The sequence below is a fragment of the Brassica rapa genome, chromosome A08, assembly GCF_000309985.2.
Source record: "Brassica rapa cultivar Chiifu-401-42 chromosome A08, CAAS_Brap_v3.01, whole genome shotgun sequence".
Classification (NCBI taxonomy): Eukaryota; Viridiplantae; Streptophyta; class Magnoliopsida; order Brassicales; family Brassicaceae; genus Brassica; species Brassica rapa.
Genome location: NC_024802.2, coordinates 17,674,730 through 17,692,065, shown reverse-complemented (window position 1 = coordinate 17,692,065; position 17,336 = coordinate 17,674,730). Strand labels below are relative to the sequence as shown.

At 32.3% G+C, this 17,336-nt stretch overlaps 3 protein-coding genes across 36 annotated transcripts in view; all 3 read right to left on the bottom strand.

Moving 5' to 3' along the window:
• Nucleotides 1-7,003: 7,003 nt before the first annotated feature.
• Nucleotides 7,004-9,588, bottom strand: LOC103835309 (sinapine esterase). 2 transcript variants are annotated; one of them, XR_004450419.1, is made up of 6 exons: nt 9,256-9,588; nt 8,777-8,998; nt 8,563-8,711; nt 8,210-8,486; nt 7,801-8,126; nt 7,004-7,083 (listed from the first exon to the last, which is right to left on the bottom strand). XR_004450419.1 is itself a non-coding variant. In XM_033277657.1 (5 exons), exons 1-5 carry the CDS (start codon nt 9,515-9,517, stop codon nt 7,864-7,866), a joined length of 1,173 nt encoding a protein of 390 aa, XP_033133548.1. In that variant the 5' UTR covers nt 9,518-9,588; the 3' UTR covers nt 7,703-7,863. The 2 variants fall into 2 exon arrangements, 1 of the variants encoding a protein (XP_033133548.1); XM_033277657.1 differs by lacking the exon at nt 7,004-7,083 and having other exon boundaries at nt 7,703-8,126.
• A 375-nt stretch (nt 9,589-9,963) lies between these two features.
• On the bottom strand, nt 9,964-13,926 carry LOC103835308 (GDSL esterase/lipase At1g28670). Of its 4 annotated transcripts, XM_033277660.1 has the most exons (6): nt 12,470-12,641; nt 11,766-11,898; nt 11,035-11,690; nt 10,804-10,952; nt 10,446-10,722; nt 9,998-10,362 (listed from the first exon to the last, which is right to left on the bottom strand). In XM_033277660.1, the coding sequence occupies exons 3-6, from the start codon at nt 11,135-11,137 to the stop codon at nt 10,100-10,102; spliced, it is 792 nt and encodes a 263-aa protein (XP_033133551.1). In that variant the 5' UTR covers nt 11,138-11,690; nt 11,766-11,898; nt 12,470-12,641; the 3' UTR covers nt 9,998-10,099. The 4 variants fall into 4 exon arrangements, with proteins under 4 accessions (XP_009109699.1, XP_033133551.1, XP_033133550.1 ...); XM_009111451.3 differs by lacking the exon at nt 11,766-11,898 and having other exon boundaries at nt 9,964-10,362; nt 11,035-11,253; nt 12,470-13,926; XM_033277659.1 differs by having other exon boundaries at nt 11,035-11,898.
• A 425-nt stretch (nt 13,927-14,351) lies between these two features.
• LOC103835305 (pentatricopeptide repeat-containing protein At1g28690, mitochondrial) overlaps nt 14,352-17,336 on the bottom strand; it is a 14,167-nt gene continuing 11,182 nt past the window's right edge. For 29 of the 30 annotated variants that reach the window (XM_033277636.1, XM_033277620.1, XM_033277619.1 and 26 more), the window contains one exon: nt 14,352-17,334. In XM_033277636.1, coding sequence (XP_033133527.1) covers nt 15,119-16,657 — 1,539 coding nt within the window. In that variant the 5' untranslated portion in view covers nt 16,658-17,334 and the 3' untranslated portion in view covers nt 14,352-15,118. The remainder of the gene's footprint in view (nt 17,335-17,336) is intronic. The other variant, XR_004450415.1, reaches the window with a different exon arrangement.

Genomic DNA, 17,336 nt, shown 5'->3' with positions numbered 1-17,336 from the left:
GGTAATTTTACATATGTTTAATGTAGTATTTCCATTTTTTATGTTGTATGTTTACATATTATTTATTATTTTCGAAATTATATATAATTTTTTTTTTACAAAATAGTAATGTTACATTATGGAGATAAGCCGTCTTTTTTTAGTGAAAATGGTAATCTTACATATGTTTAATGTAGTTTTTTCATTTTTTATGTTATATGTTTACATATTATTTTCTTAAAATAAAAATGTAAAATGGTAATCTTACATATGTTTAATGTAGTATTTCCATTTTTATGTTGTATGTTTTACATATATTTATTATTTTCAAAATTATATATAATGTTTTTTCTTTTTTTTATAAAACGGTAATGTTACATTATGGAGATAAGCCGTCTTTTTTAAGTGAAAAATAGTAATCTTACATATGTTTAATGTAGTTTTTACATTTTTTTATGCTGTATGTTTACATATTTTTTATAATTTTCGAAAATAAGTAATATTAAAATGTAAAACTATATTTTAATGCCATGTGTCATCTTTCGAGATTATATTATATATTTACTTATTATTTATTTTTCTTTATATTGTGTATTTTTATTTCTTATACTTTCTATTTACTAATAATTTTATATTTTAAGATTGATTTACATTTTAAGATAGATGTTTAAATACTAATGTACTTTTTCTATTTTTTTAAATTGTGTATTTCCTTTTCTTATACTTTCTATTTGCGTAATATCTATATTTTACATTTTAAGATAGATGTTTAAATCTTAATATACTTTTTCCATTGTTTTTAAGTTGTGTATTTCTTTTTCTTATATTTTCTATTTACTTAATATCTATATTTTACATTTTAAGATAGATGTTTAATATTTAATATACTCTTTCCATTTTTTAAAAAATTGTGCATTTACTTATTATTGTATATATAATTCATATATTTATATATTTATAATATTTACTTATTATTTTTTTTTATATATTGAGTATTTCTCTTTTTTATACTTTATATTTAGTTAATGTCTATATTTTATATTTTAAGATAGATGTTTAAATCTTTACGTATTTTTCTATTTTTAATGTAAAACGGCAATGTTTAATAGAAGAACTTGGACAAATAGTCAAACATATTTATGTTTAATGTAGTATTTCCATTTTTTATGTTGTATGTTTTACTTATATTTATTATTTTCGAAATTATATATAATGTTTTTTTTTTATAAAACGGTAATGTTACATTATGGAGATAAGCCGTCTTTTTTTTTTTAAGTGAAAAATAGTAATCTTACATATGTTTAATGTAGTTTTTCCATTTTTTAATGCAGTATGTTTACATATTTTTTACAATTTTCGAAAATAATTAATATTAAAATGTAAAACTATATTTTATGCCACGTGTCATCTTTCGGGATAATTTTTTTCCGCTGATGTGGACGCCCTATGTAGCCCTAGGGATTAACCCGGGCTACGCCCGGGATTTTTATTTTTTCTAATTTAAGTTGTTAAATTATTTATATTTAGGCTATGATTTATATTTATATAAATGTTAAAATGCATGTCATAATTAAAATTTATTTTTAAATTTTAACACGTTAAATTAACATATTTTTAACTATTTAAATATTTTTTTGTAATTTTATTGGCTATTTAGTTATCATATTTAGCAAAACTATCTTTTGAGTGTTGTAATAAATGTTTTAGAGATTTTATTAAACTGCAGAGTATTTTTGGATCGACCACATGCTCAACATTCGATCGATCCGTAAAAAGATGGTCGATCTCCTTGGCCAGGTAAGTACAATTTTAGCAAAAATATCTTTTATTTTCAAATATTAAGTATATAACTATTCTTTTTAATATATTTTTTAATTGTATTTTTGATTAAATTATTGTATTATAATGGTTATGTAAATATTTTTTGTGATGTTTGAATTTTTGTTGTTCGTATACTTAACCTAGATGATATTGATGTTTAACAATTTATTGTTTTCTGGGAATAGAAAATAATGATATATCAAAACGTATCTAATACTTGTTAAATGATAGTATAATGTAAATTACATCCATTATTTGAAAATAAACATTTGTTGTTTTTATTTTTATTTTAAATCAGAAATTATTTTTATTTAAAAACATTATTCATATATAATATAATAGTTTAAGTTTGGAAGATTAATCTATATATATAAATTATGTATATTTTTTAAAACATAATTTAAGATATTATATATTGAGTATCTGAATAAAAGCTGAATTTCTTATCTTGAAAATCAGATATTTATATTTTTGTCTTCATGTTATACTCACCAATCCATCATTAATATTTATAACTCAGTATGTTTTTTAAAAAACTTAGTTTTAAGTAATAAACGAATTTAATAAATTAAATTCATCACCTATAATGTTCTGTAAACTATATTTGAAAACTCTCTAAAATTATATTTTAAGCATAATATTATTATTATTTAATTTAAGTTATTTTAAACATAATATATGCTAAACCAACTTAAATTATATTTACAATAAGACCATCCTAAACCGGTTAGTAAACCAAAAACAATACTAAACCAACATGAACCAATACCTGATTCGGCGAGGAATGAAGTGTTTCGGGATAAACGCTTGAATGGTTATCAACTGAAATGGTTTGATCATGAAAGAGTTAGTATGAATATTAACAATAAAATTATAGATTAGATTAATTTAAATTTGTAAGAATACATTTGAGTCTATGAAAAGCAATTCAATTCCCATGAATAAGTTTGGCTTTTGGAAGTTGCGGGTTTCCCAACAATGAATCCACCTAACAAAAAGTTTGTTGTTATAAAAAAATCTCATTCAATGTCATTAAAGGTTTCTGGGACGGCAAGAGTTGATAGTGAAACCATTTTTTTGCTCGAGTGCTTTGAAATTTTGCTTAATAGTGTGAGGTTGATGTGGATGGAATAATGAGTTTTATAGGGACTTTCTTGATGTAAAACTATACATTTTTTTGTTTGTTTAATGTGGTATTTCCATTTTTATATAATTTACTACCATTTAAAGATAAAAGTACATTTTAAGATAGATGCTTAAATCTTAATGTACTTTTTCCATTTTTTAAAATGTTTATTTCCATTTCTTATATTTTTATTTACGTAATATCTAAATTTTATATTTTTAAATAGATATTTAAATATTAATGCACTTTTTCCATTTTTTAAATTGTGTATTTACTTATATTATATATTTTACATTTTAAGATAGATGTTTAATACTTGATGAACTTTTTTCATTTTTAAAAAATAGTGTATTTACTTATTATTACATATATAATTCATATATTATATATTTACATTATTTACTTATTATTTATTTTCATGTATATGTATTTCCATTTCTTGTACTTTTAATTTACTTAATATCTATATTTTACATTTTTAGATAGATGTTTAAATCTTAATGTATGTTTTCCATTTTTTAAATTGTATATTTCCATTTGTTATACTTTCTATTTACGTAATATCTATATTTTAAATTTTAATATATATTTTTAAATCTTAATGTAATTTCCCATTTTTTAAATTTGGTATTCACTTATATTATATATTTACTTATTATTTATTTTTCTTTATATTGTGTATTTCTATTTCTTATACTTTCTATTTACTAATAATTTTATATTTTAAGATTGATTTACATTTTAAGATAGATGTTAAATACTAATGTACTTTTTCTATTTTTTTTAATTGTGTATTTCCTTTTCTTATACTTTCTATTTGCGTAATATCTATATTTTACATTTTAAGATAGATGTTTAAATCTTAATATACTTTTTCCATTGTTTTTAAGTTGTGTATTTCTTTTTCTTATATTTTCTATTTACTTAATATCTATATTTTACATTTTAAGATAGATGTTTAATATTTAATATACTCTTTCCATTTTTAAAAAATTGTGCATTTACTTATTATTGTATATATAATTCATATATTTATATATTTATAATATTTACTTATTATTTATTTTTTTTATATATTGAGTATTTCTCTTTTTTATACTTTATATTTAGTTAATGTTTATATTTTATATTTTAAGATAGATGTTTAAATCTTTACGTATTTTTCTATTTTTAATGTAAAACGGCAATGTTTAATAGAAGAACTTGGACAAATAGTCAAACATATTTATGTTTAATGTAGTATTTCCATTTTTTATGTTGTATGTTTTACTTATATTTATTATTTTCGAAATTATATATAATGTTTTTTTTTTATAAAACGGTAATGTTACATTATGGAGATAAGCCGTCTTTTTTTTTTTAAGTGAAAAATAGTAATCTTACATATGTTTAATGTAGTTTTTCTATTTTTTAATGCTGTATGTTTACATATTTTTTACAATTTTCGAAAATAATTAATATTAAAATGTAAAACTATATTTTATGCCACGTGTCATCTTTCGGAATAAATTTTTTCCGCTGATGTGGACGCCCTATGGAGCCTCAAAAGCTCCCTTTTATTAGTAGAGATTTTAATTTTAATTTTAATTTGAATTTGAATAAAAACTATTTTAATTTTAATAAAATATAATATATTTTAATTTGCTAAAATATTTACATCTGCTATTAAAAAGGAAATATTCCCAGGAACAAAAAAAGAAAGTAAAGTTGGAATCAACGAATTGAACTCGTCCATTCTCTCCATGTTATATAAGGAAAACCATATACAGTAAAATTTCTATAAACTAATAATATTCGTACTATGGTATTTTATTAATTTATAAAGATTAATTTACAAAAAGATTTTTTTTTTTAGATTTTTGATATTTTTATTTATAAAATAAGAAAAGAGTTGATTTTACTGTATATACTTTAATTAAATTTTATAATTTAACTTTCATACTGTTTTATTATATTACTTGTGTATATTTTTATCTTTCATAGAATTTAAATATGATTTTAGATATAATTTTATTTTAAATATAATTTTGTTAAATATTATCAAAATATATTGAATTGTTAATAAACTTTTGATAATTTAATTTTGATATAAAACCAATGTTTAGTTTGTACTTATATAAAATATACATATAGATAGATTATTAATTTATGATTTTAACGGTGTCATATATTTATATAGGATTTTGTAATGTTATTATCTTATAATTTTATCGATTTGCAGCATATTTTGAACCGGCCCAAATTGGAATTAAAAAAATCATTATCTTATAGTGTTTATTAACTTATTGCGTATTAATTTATAATTTTTTTAATGTAACTAGTTAATCAATAAAAGAGCTGTTTGATACCTCTAACTAGGCTTGGGCATTTTACCCGGACCCGAAGACCCGATCCGAAACCGATCCGAAAAAATCCGGTCCGGGTAGGAACCGACCCGATCAAATTACCCTATCGGGTCTTGTTGCAGAGGTCCCGCGGGTCTTGGACCCGACCCGACCCAAACCCGAAACCCGATGGGTACCCGAATTAATAATGTAAATTAAATAAAATGCATCAAGGGAGAATCGAAGACGGGTTATTTGTCAAGAGAACATGGGGGTCAACCACTAGGAGACAACAAATTGTTATTGTATCTCGCATAGTTCAGTATATATACACATTTTAATATAATAAAAACACAAATTTTGAATAAAATTTTGAATATTTTAGGATATATAAATATTTTCAGATATTTTTTTGTATTTTTAGGTCTTTTTTAGATCGAACCCGAACCGAACCCGACCCGAAACCGAACCGTATCCGAACCGATAAATTCTAATTACCCGAATGGGTCTGACTATCTAAGACCCGACCCGACCCGGATCCGGCACGATCCGAACTGACCCGGAACCGAGAATTTGAAATTACCCTATCGGGTCCTAAACTCTTAGACCCGAAAGACCCGGACCCGAAAGGACCCGATCCGAACCCGACCCGGCGACCCGAATGCCCAGGCCTACCTCTAACCAAACATGAAAACAAAAAAAAATCAAGTCTCTGTGAATTAGGGTTTACTTGGCCGTCACACAGAAGGAAGGTTTAGTACTAACATTGAATTGATTTCCAAGCAGTAAAACGTTAATAACAATAGTCTCTGTGAATTTAGGGAGGGTTCGGGAAGGTTTTGTAAGAAATTTGATTTGATTACTTGGGTCTATTTCTCTTGTTTTATTTCCATCTAGAGGATCTTAGTTTGTTTCCACTAAACTTTGTTTGATGTTTCAATGTTAATCTTCAGCAGGAGAAATTAATATCAAAAGGATCATATGAAAAGTCTAAGTGAATTGCCCGATGATCTATTGATAAAGATTTTGTCATTGCTTCCAACAATAGAGGCTGCGGCTACCAGCGTTTTGTCAAAACAATGGCCTTGTCTTTGGAAACACAAGGTGTTGATTATGTAGAGCTTTGTAAAGAATGCTCACCCTTCTGGAAAAATTGTATATCTTTTCTACAGTACTGTCGTCGGGACCGTGAGCGTCCGTGGACCTTTGGGACAGGTTATCGCCCCCGTCCGCCCAAGAAAGTGAGGTTTTCTATGTTGATGTCATTTCTCAAAAATAAAGCTAATCTCAAAGGGTGTGCCGAGTGCAAAGGAAGAATGCATGCACCTCAAAAAGCAACCATGTTCATTTTAGGTAAAGACTCGGGAAAGACGCACGCTATTATATGGACCAAGCTGGAAGAAAAACATGCGATCCAAATTAAGTTCGTTGTCAGGCGGAAGACTAGGTTAAACTATTGCCTCTCACTTTAGTTTTGGTATCAACTTTGTCTCTCTTCTTTCTCCTTTTTTTTTTGTCGATTTGAAAACATCGCTAGGGTGATATCCTTCAACAACAGTCCCTTTAATTTTTACCTGGTCTAAATTTAAATATATTGCAAATTTCTTTAGCTGTCTATTTATATCTAACTGTATGTGTTCCCTTAAGCTATGATTGATTGTCAAAGTTTCTTAGTACTAATGTTGTCAACCGACACAAATGTATCGCGTTTCACATGCCTACCAGAGGCTATATGGTTGCAAATTGGTTGATGTGTAGCCTCAAGTTGAAACCATAACCATTCGCATCCACAGCTGATGCATTTATTAAACCAGTCATGCTATTATTCCCGTGACGGTAAAATTGAACAAACCGCAGTTTTTATATCAGTGTTAGTTAGAGGATTGTTTTTTTTTTCATTCTTTTCTTATGTCACTTTCTTTAATAAACTGTACTGTGGCCCTATACCTGTCGCCATGTACATGTGGAGCTCCAGCTCCGGTTCTACAGTTTCAAGAGCTTAAACTGGTCGGGCCCCGGATGCCTGCCTCCGCTTGTTACAGCATCAGATTTCCTTCAGATCTCTTCCGCTCCTGAACTTTCCCTTGACCTATAATCTTTCTTTTGCAGGTTTCTGACACTTAAGTCTCCTCTCGGTCTTACGGGAGCCAATTACTGACATCTTGATCTCTACGTTTCATGGTTTTGCCTTAGTCTTTCATAAGAAAATTAAGCCTAACATAGTATTTGATAAGTTTTTATATTTTGGGATTTTTAGATAGCTTTTTGCTAGTTTTAGCAGATTTAGATAGAATCTCTTGTATCTCAGTGTCATTTCTATAAAATGAATTACATTTTCACAAAAAAACAAACAAACTATATTTTCGTTTATAATGCAAATACAAAATAGAAGGCTAGTTTCGCTTGAAAATTTTATCGGCAGAGATTTCACAACGGGTGTGGTAGTACTTGATGATTTTTCACAAGTATATGTTAACTAATGTTTTTTCATTAAAATCTTAGTTGATGATTTTAATAGACACTACTAATATTTTTATGGGGGGGTGTGTGGGAGGTTTCCATCATTATTTGAACTACTAAAATAATTTTAACTGATGCAAAAACGAATGTCTTTCAACTAGTAAAAGAAGATTTTGTATCCACGGATGCAGAGCCAAGGCAGGACCAATCGAAAGCAGGACTTGCATATGGACCGTTGAGTAAGCCATGAGCCATCTTCTGGTGCGTTGCTTCGGTTAAATGATAACCATCCCAATTAACATACTCAGATGGATTTTTACAATACCCAACACCTTGGCATCCACACTCTTCACCAAAAGTGAAGTTGTACTGACCCCCTACTCCACAACAAGCACCCAAAGGTCTCTCCTTAAACCCTAAAAAGATCCATGCATAAAACATCAGTTAAAATATCAAACCGTGAGGGTCAAGGACAGAGAGTATCAAAAGGCCCACGGACCGTATTTGGCTGGTTCTTGGAAAAACCGGTACATAGAGTTGTAGTAGTCAGCATAAATGATGTTGACATGAGGGTAGATTTTCCGGAGTCGTTTGAGTTCTGTCTTGAGGTGTTCATCATGGTTCTTTCCTAACTCATTGAGCCATGAGAGGCAACCTGTAAGAGGATCATATTCTTCTTCTTTTGCGGTCTGAAATAGAGTAAGATACGCGGGGAAACATCCATATGGAAAGGTTCCGGGCACCAAAAATGTTTTGCCTCCCAAATTGATCAAATCCTGTAGATTTGTTGCTTAATATTATAAAACTAACGTTTCATTCTCGTGTGTGGGGAGCTGTTAACAGATCTATTACCACAATTGCCGAAGAGATAGCTTTGATGACTAGAGGAACTAGCTCTTCAACTTCATTGATACTTTTGCCTTGGAAAAACATGTAATCGTAGTCATTCGCTCCAATATCTCCCATTAGAATCAGCGAGTCTCCAAGCATCTCTTTACAATCTAAAGCAATCAGAAGTGAGCTCGATGCATCATCATCATATATAACAAGGTTGCAAGTTTCTAACCATGAGAAGACGAGGAGGCGCAAAGGCTAGGTAAAGTCTGCTTGAAGATGTTAAGCTGAACACTTAAACTAACATTGGTAAAATCAGATCCAATTCCCTTTTCTATAAGCAAGGCACAGTCCAAAGCTGTTGCTCCATACACCGCAAAATTGATCCCTTGCTTGAAGCTCACGTTTTGAGAACCAAAATAAGGTGGTACATATGGTAGTCCCAAGAACTCGGCTGTTACATAAACCAAAAATGAACACAATATTACAAAAAAAAAAGGAGCGAGTGGGGGTTTCTAACTTGTTGTCCAAGAAAGAAAGACCTAAAAAGCAGAGGAAACAAACCGAGCAAGAAGGGTTTCTAACTTGCTGTCCAAGCAAGAAAGACCTTAAAAGCAGGGGATAACGAACGGAGCAATTAGGGTTTCTGACTTGCTGTTCAAGCAAGAAAGACCTAAAAAGCAGAAGATAACAGAGGGGAGGTTTAGGTACCGATGAAATCGATGATGAGGCGGCCGTCGGAGTTACGGCCGGTGGGAGTATGGAAGAAGGTTTCTCCATAAGGAGGAAATGCGGCTTGAGGAGGATGATTGACGTCGGAGAGGTGGAGATAATTTCCAGTGTCGGCGCCGGAATCACCGAAGCTGATGATCGATTTATAACTTCGACACGACGGTTCTGATGATTCAACAGTGATGGTGGAGGAAAAGATAAGTAGAAAGCTTGAAATGAGCTTCTTCAGTGAAGAAGCCATGTGAAGATACGAGTGGTCTCTTTTACTCGATCTCTATAGTCTTTTTTCGACCACAAATTCAGGCATTAGTTATTGGATCTTATCTTTTGTCAGGATGCATTGATAATTTGTTGTCTGACAAAGACAGCTATCATCTCTGCCCATGCAAACTAGTACCAAAGTTCTGTAATTTAATTTATTTTATATTGTTTGTTCAGTGTACCAAACTCGTCAAAACATTGGGAATGGTCATGGAGCTGCAGTCTAAAATAATTATTTATATTTCATCCGTTTTGAAAAAGAAAAAATAATTTTTTAGACTTCTTATTTCATAAAGATAACGTTAATGCATGCTTATCAATTTTTTTTTGTCAACTGCATGCTTATCAATTGATGACAATGAATTGTTAAATTTCAAAATAAATTGAAATTGATTATGCTCTCTCAGCGTTTTTGTCAACAGTCTATATGTGCCAAAGCCTTGCCGTAGCAGCAACCCAGTCTTGTTAATCATTATCATCATTATCATTATCATCATCATCATCATCATTTCGTTACTAAATGTTTTTTACTTCATTTTTTTTTACAACAAATGAATTCTTATTAACTGCTGAAAGAATATTTTTTATCCACTGACGCAGAGCCAGGGCAGGACCAATCAAAAGCAGGAGTTGCATATGGACCATTGAGTAAACCGTGAGCGATCTTGCGGTACGCAGCTTCGGTTAAGTGATAACCATCCCAATTTACATACTCAGATGGATTTTGACAATAGTTAACTCCTCTGTATCCACACTCTTCATTAACAGTGAAGTTGTATTTACCTCCAACTCCACAACAAGCAGCCAAAGGTCTGTTCTTAAATCCTAAAAACAATAATCCATAAAAACATCAGTTAAAGAATCCAACTGTGAGGGTCAAGATCATAGAATTTTAAAAGTGCACCAACCGTATTTGGCTGGTTCTTGGAAAAACGTGTGGATGGAGTTGTAGTAGTCAGCATAAATAATGTTAACATGAGGGTATAGTTTTTGTAGTCGTTTGAGTTCGTTCTTAAGCTGGTCATTATGGTACTCTCCAAATTCGTTGAGCCATGGGATACAACCAGTGAAAGGGTCATGTTCTTCTTCTTTTGCATTCTGAAATAGAGTAAGATAGGACGCAGAACATCCTATTGGAAAGTTTCCAGGTACCAAAAAGGTCTTGCTTCCCAAATCTACCAAATCCTGTAGTTTTAATTTGTTGCCAAATTTGTTATAAGAAAAAATTAAACACACATACAACAGAGAAAAGTAATGATATGTTACCACAATTGCTGAAGAAATAGTTTTGATGATTAGAGGAACAAGCTCTTTGATCCCATTGATACTTTTGCCTTCGAAGAAGGGGTAATTATAGTCATTCCCACCAATCTCTCCCATGAGTATTAGCGAGTCTCCAAGCATCTCTCTACAATCTACACCAAAACAGTCAGAAGCAAGCTCCATTCATCTTAAATACTATTGAATAAAGAAGGAAAACAAGACTATGTTTCTAACCACGAGAAGTCGAGGCGCAGAGGTTAGGTAAAATCTGCTTGAATGTGTTAAGCTGAACATTTAAACTAACATTGGTGAAATCAGATTCAATTCCTTTTTCCATAAGAAATGCACGATCCAGGGCAGTTGCTCCATACACCGCAAAATTAATCCCTTGCTCGAAGCTCACGTTTTGAGATCCGAAATAAGGTGGTACGTATGGTAGTCCCAAGAATTCAGCTGTTAAGACAACATTACAAATACTTAGAAGCAAGTAGGGTTTCTAACTTGCTGGTCAAGCAAGCAAGACCCGCAAAGTAGTTAGTTATCTAGTGATTGTGAGACTATGCATTGTCATTAGTTCAACCTTATTTTAGAGGAGTAAGTTATGTCCTAAATGTACTATTACCAAGTACCAACAGTTATCTACATGTACCAGATGTGAGATAACAAGTTAAGTCCCACATCGGATATTAGACAAAGGAAAGTCTAATATATAAAGAGATATCCAACTCTAATAGTACGAGGCCTTTTGGGAAGGAAACCAAAAGTAAATCCATGCGGGCTAGCCTCCTAGGCCCAAAGTGGACAATATCGTACTAATAAGATAAGATAGAGTTGGACACGGGATTTCGCAATCCCAACAATTGGTATCAGAGCACCAGGTTGACGAAGATCTGCAACAAGACCAAAATACCCTTCAAGTAAGAATAAGGGAGGTTCAGCAGAAACAGTCAAGATGATCATGGAACCTGTGATGATGATCTCAAAGGACCGAGATGTAGTGGGAGAAACATTCTCAAAGGAAGCCATGCGATTACCGGTACAAGGTGGTGCCAAAGATGATTCGCCGAAGGAAACACTCGAGATGGATGTGATCCTTAGCTTGAGGGGGAGAATGTGAGATAACAAGTTAAGTCCCACATCGGATATTAGACAAAGGAAAGTCTAATATATAAAGAGATATCCAAATCTAATAGTACGAGGCCTTTTGGGAAGGAAACCAAAAGTAAATCCATGCGGGCCAGCCTCTAAGGCCCAAAGTGGATAATATCGTACTAATAAGATAAGATAGAGTTGGATACGGGATTTCGCAATCCCAACACCAGATGAGATTATGGACCAAATTGCCCATAACTTAAATCGGGGGAGAACTCCATATTTTAATAGTTAAGGGGTTTGATATTTTTTATATATACATACATATTTTATATGTAAATTTTAATATCAATAAATTTGGTTGAAAAGAGCCCAAAAATGTTTTATATGTATTTTCATCACAAAATTTACAAATTATTAATAAAAAAAAATAGATACATTTTTGAAACTTTAAATAAACTTAAATTTCAAGAATTTAATTTTTTGTTTCAAGATCCATAAAAGTGTTGACCGGCCCTGGTAGAACAAGTGGTTTTGCCTAAATGTATGATACAGCGAGAGGGGAAAAAGTAGGTACCGATGAAGTCTATGATAAGACGGCCGTCGGAGTAACGGCCAGAGGGAGGCTGAAAGAAGGTTTCGCCGTAAGGTAGAAATGCCGCTTGAGGAAGATGATTGACGTCGGAGAGACGTAGATAATTTCCTGTGTCGGCTATGGAATCACCGAAGCTTATGATCGATTTATAAGGATGACACAGTGGTTCTGATGAGGCAACCATGATGACAGTGGAGGATAGGAGAAACAAAAAGGTTGAGATGAGCTTCTTCAATGGAGAAGCCATCGGACAGTCTCGTTGTCTCTGTCAACTCAACTTTGGTACTTCTCTTTTTTTTGGGGGTATTAAATAATGAAGAGTTGAGTCAGTTGATGAGTTCTATTTATATTTATTTCCTAAGTAAGTAAGAGTGAACTGGCAGAATGGGTCGTTTTTATTGGTTGAAAGGGAAGTAACTTCATAAATGTCCAGACCAGTTGCAACCTCCACTACAAAAAAAAATTAGATCTTCGATGCTGATCAGAAATATCGTGAAAATAAAAAAATATACTAAAAGATTCTCTTGCATATTTCCCATAAAATGGGATTACTTTAACAAATGGATCCCTTACCTAACCCATTGTATATTAAAACATTTTAAGTATATTTAAATAGTATTTTATTTTGGTAGTATTTTATTTTTCCCATAGAGGTTAGATTTTGAAATTTTTGCATAGGAATATGAATATAGGCTATATCACCAAAAACGTAATAATGAGTAGGCTAGGATATCAACAGCTTGGATTTTTTTTTTGACATAAAGAGGTTTTGATTATATATACAATTTCAAAAGATTGTATATGTATCAAATTTGCATACTTGATGTGTTGGTAAATGAAAAAAAAACTTGTGAAGCAAATCAACTTTTGTAACCATAATAGAACATATAGAACGGATCTACAGAGGCCAGTCATTTATCTAAAGATGTCATAATGTAAAGTAGGTACTACAGATACATCTATTGGACGTGCTCAAAGTCAAAATCTTCTTCGCAACAAAAAATTCGGATTACAGAGGGGATCCCATACCATAGATCCAATTCTAGGCTTTGGTTTGTGTGCCAAAGCTTGTCTCTCTTTTGGATTCACTTTTTCATTTCATCACTTTTAAAATTTGTTTCTAATACTCTAATTTCCAACTCTACAGTTTTTAAGAAAATTCACATTTGATTGCAATTCAATTTAAATTTCAATCAAACTAATCTATATATTGCAGATTGATCTAACCGATTTTGTTTTGTAATAAGATGGTGCCAGATTAGGTAACTCACTCAAGTAAAAAATAGTCAACAACTTCCAATCCATTCATGATACAAGACTAATGCACCACAATCATTTTTTTCCACAAACATATGTAGTTATAAACTTATTTAGTTGTTTTATCAGGAAATTGTTGTTTTGGACCATCATAATCCTCCTGGTAAAGGTTTTCCTATCAATTTAGTTATGACACTAGACTCTAATATATATTTTCTCATTTTTATATTAAGTGTCATTTTGATAATTTTCACAGAAATTAAAAAACTCGTATAATAGACTAATATGTTCTTATTTAATGTATGATTAATTAAATGAAAATAATTTAAATAAAAATTTATTAGTTATTCAAACGGGTAAAAAATAAATTTAATATACAAAGTTAGATTGAAAATGTAAAATGACACTTATTCTGAAACAAAAAAAATAAATCTAAAGTGACACCTATTATGAAATAGAGAGAGTATAAGTTTATCCTGAAAATATATTCAAAGATATTATATATGTATACAACATTAGTGAACTGATGAATAACTGAATAAGTTGAAACAGTCTATTCGTAGTTAACCGTCATCTATTGTTATGTAAGTTATGTATTCGCTTCTTCTTTTTTTTTGTAAATTATGTATTCTCATTTCTAAATAATTTTTCATTTGTCAACAAATATACTTGTGAAACGAAGAGGAAAAAAAAAAACTAACCTTGTGGAGGAGAAAAACAATGAAGACAAGCATGATTAAATACCAATATATATCAATTATTTTAGTAGATGCGTACAAAACTAGAACCATAAAATGATGAATGATTTGGTAATGGTGTATGAATGAGAAACAAAATTATTGGTTGGAACTGTTGTAGGGGAGACAGTATGGTCATGGAACTTACTGTTTGGTAGTTTATTGGATTCATGAGCTGTTTTGTCCTCAAGGCATTGATTTTTCCTTTTAATTGTTTTATAAATTGATATCAAAAAGCATATTTTGTCAGCTGCAAATACCACAAGTTCACAACCACACAAAATCAAAGGCCAATATCATTGTTAGGCATGGCCACACTTGAAATTACCTAAATAGGCCTGGTTCACCCTACTCAGAAGAGGCCATTGATACGCTTCACAAGAATGACTATGTGCTCTCTTGTTTACCTACAAAGCAACTTAACACTTCTGTAACAAACCGCACTTACAAAGACGCAACATAACTAACCGCAATATTGATTTGGTTTCATCACTGAAAGTATATGTTTCGAGCTCACTGTTGAATTGAAGAGTGTGAATGAGAGAAGCCTTACTGAATGTTTCATAGATATCACTTCTGTAAACCACTTGGTCGCAAAAAGTCTCATCCCCTATTCAGTCTCTGATACACAAGACCTTCATTGAGCTTTATCGGCACTAATCCAACTACGACCAATGTTCTTAGGTATCTTTCTAGCTTTCATCACATCCCTAATCTCGCTCACCTTCTCCCACTTACCAGCAGAAGCCAAAACATTGGACAACGCTATATAAGCCCCAGGTCTTTTATCAGCATTCAGTTTAAAAAGCTCACTCGCAGCTGCGCTTGCAATGTCAACATTACCATGCAGTCTACAAGAACTCAGAAGAGCAGCCCAAACATCCGAGTTAGGCCTTTCCGGCATCGCCCTAACAAACTCAAAAGCTTTACTCAAATCTCCAGCCCGTCCCATGAGATCAACCATGCAAGCATAGTGTTCCATCTTCGGCCTCATAGAGTAATCTCTCTGCATGCTCTCAAAAACCTCATAGCCTTTCTCAACCAAACCAGAATGCGAACACGCAGAGAGAGCTCCAAGAAAGGTTACATAGTTAGGTGCTATATTCACTTCCTTCATCTTAGCGAACAGCTCAAGCGCTTCCTCAGGGTTCCCGTTCTTCCCATACCCATCGATCATCGAAGTCCAAGAAAACACGTTCCTCTCTTGCATCTGGTCAAACACTCTCCTCGCATCATCGATTCCACCGCACTTTGCATACATATCCAACAAAGAGCTCCCCATTTTAATATGCTCGTAAACTCCACTCTTCATAACCTGACCGTGCACCTGCATACCAACTTCACGCGCCGTCAGAACCGAACACGCGCCAATCACGCTAGCGAATGACGAGATATTCGGATGGAAACCGGCCCGCTGCATCGAGACATACATCTCAACAGCTCTCTTAGCAGTCTCACCTGTTCTGCTCAAACCTTCAACCATAGCGTTGTAAACCACAATGTCCTTCACTCTAGTCTTATCAAAAATCTCTTCAGCATCCTCCACGAATCCTTGGTTCATGTAACCCGAGATCATCGATGTGGAACACACCACACTCTCGTCTTTCATCGTTTCGAACACGGTCCTCGCACACTCCAGCTTCCCGCTCTTGACATAAGCATCAACAAGCGCAGTGACCAACACATCGTCTAGCTCAACGTGGCCTTTTATAATCCGGGCGTGGACAAGCCTGCATAAGCTACCAAGACTAGTAGATGATGATGATGATGATGCCTTTAGAACCATGGAGAGCGTGTACCCGTCTGCCTTTTCTCCAGAGAATGCCATGCGTTGAACTAGGAGAAGACATTGCTTTACCAATCCTTGCTTCAGGTAGCCACTGATCATGTAGTTGTAAGCCGATAGCGTTGGTTTCGGCAATTCGTCGAACACTTGGCGTGCGTAAGTCATGCATCCGCATTTTAAGTGTAAGATAAGTAGTTTGATGGATATGTTCAGATTTGGTCTAAACCCAGTTTTGATTATGTCGGCGTGAATCTTCTTCCCGGAGTTTGGGGACGGAGAGTTGATGTGTTCTTGAAGAGCTCCGGCGATGGCTGCCGCCGGTGAGAGAGTTGTGTAGTGATTTGACTGGAAAATTCGCGGTGCGACTGATGAGAGTCTGAAGATTCTCATTAGCTGATCTAAACTGTGATCAAGATCGATCCTTGACCGGTAATAACAGTGGTTTTTTCCAACAGTTGTTTGGTAATAGAGAAGTTTCTTGTTGTAGAAGCATAATATTAGTTGGCTTTGGTTTATATTTGAATTTTAACCATAACTTTTAATATTCAGCTTTTTTTTTTTACCGTTGTAAACAAAAAACTGTAATACTTTTAAATGAAAGCAATTAACAAGTTCCCCCCTAAAATTATACAACTTCTAGAATTAGTTTGCTCATCGAAATGTTAAGCCAAAAAAAAAAACTGAGCAGCAGGACTCAAATCTCTAGCTCTTGGAATGTGAGCAAGTTAAAATCCAAAATACAAGAGAAGCTTGATCAAATAGCATTCAGGAACTCTGTTCATTAGCCTACGCAGTGCTTCATGTCACGTTTGAAAGGCAAAAGCTTTTGCTGATAACTTTATGATAATTAACATTCAAACGTAAAACAATCTGTTCAATAGCATATGGATTTACAGTGACAATCAAGAATCATAACAATAGCCCATCATGACTTCAGAAAATTGAGTGCGGAAGTTTAAAAACTCGTAGAATTGGATCCACAAGGTACCTCTGCTTTCACACGCCGTGACTCATATTTGCTTCACGAAAACACCTTTTTTATGCTGCCAGGTTCTCCAAAACGGCAACT

What these genes read in the sequence shown, in the direction of transcription:
- LOC103835309 (XM_033277657.1), bottom strand. Translation starts at nt 9,517, where the DNA reads ATGGCTTCTTCACTGAAGAAGCTCATTTCAAGCTTTCTACTTATCTTT. An exon ending in CGCCTCCTCGTCTTCTCATG is followed by an intron (nt 8,712 to 8,776) that starts GTTAGAAACTTG and finishes TGATTGCTTTAG; the next exon opens with ATTGTAAAGAGATGCTTGGA. An exon ending in CTATCTCTTCGGCAATTGTG is followed by an intron (nt 8,487 to 8,562) that starts GTAATAGATCTG and finishes ACAAATCTACAG; the next exon opens with GATTTGATCAATTTGGGAGG.
- LOC103835308 (XM_009111451.3), bottom strand. Translation starts at nt 12,734, where the DNA reads ATGGCTTCTCCATTGAAGAAGCTCATCTCAACCTTTTTGTTTCTCCTA. An exon ending in TCTTATCATAGACTTCATCG is followed by an intron (nt 11,254 to 12,469) that starts GTACCTACTTTT and finishes TTGTCTTAACAG; the next exon opens with CTGAATTCTTGGGACTACCA. An exon ending in CTGCGCCTCGACTTCTCGTG is followed by an intron (nt 10,953 to 11,034) that starts GTTAGAAACATA and finishes GTTTTGGTGTAG; the next exon opens with ATTGTAGAGAGATGCTTGGA.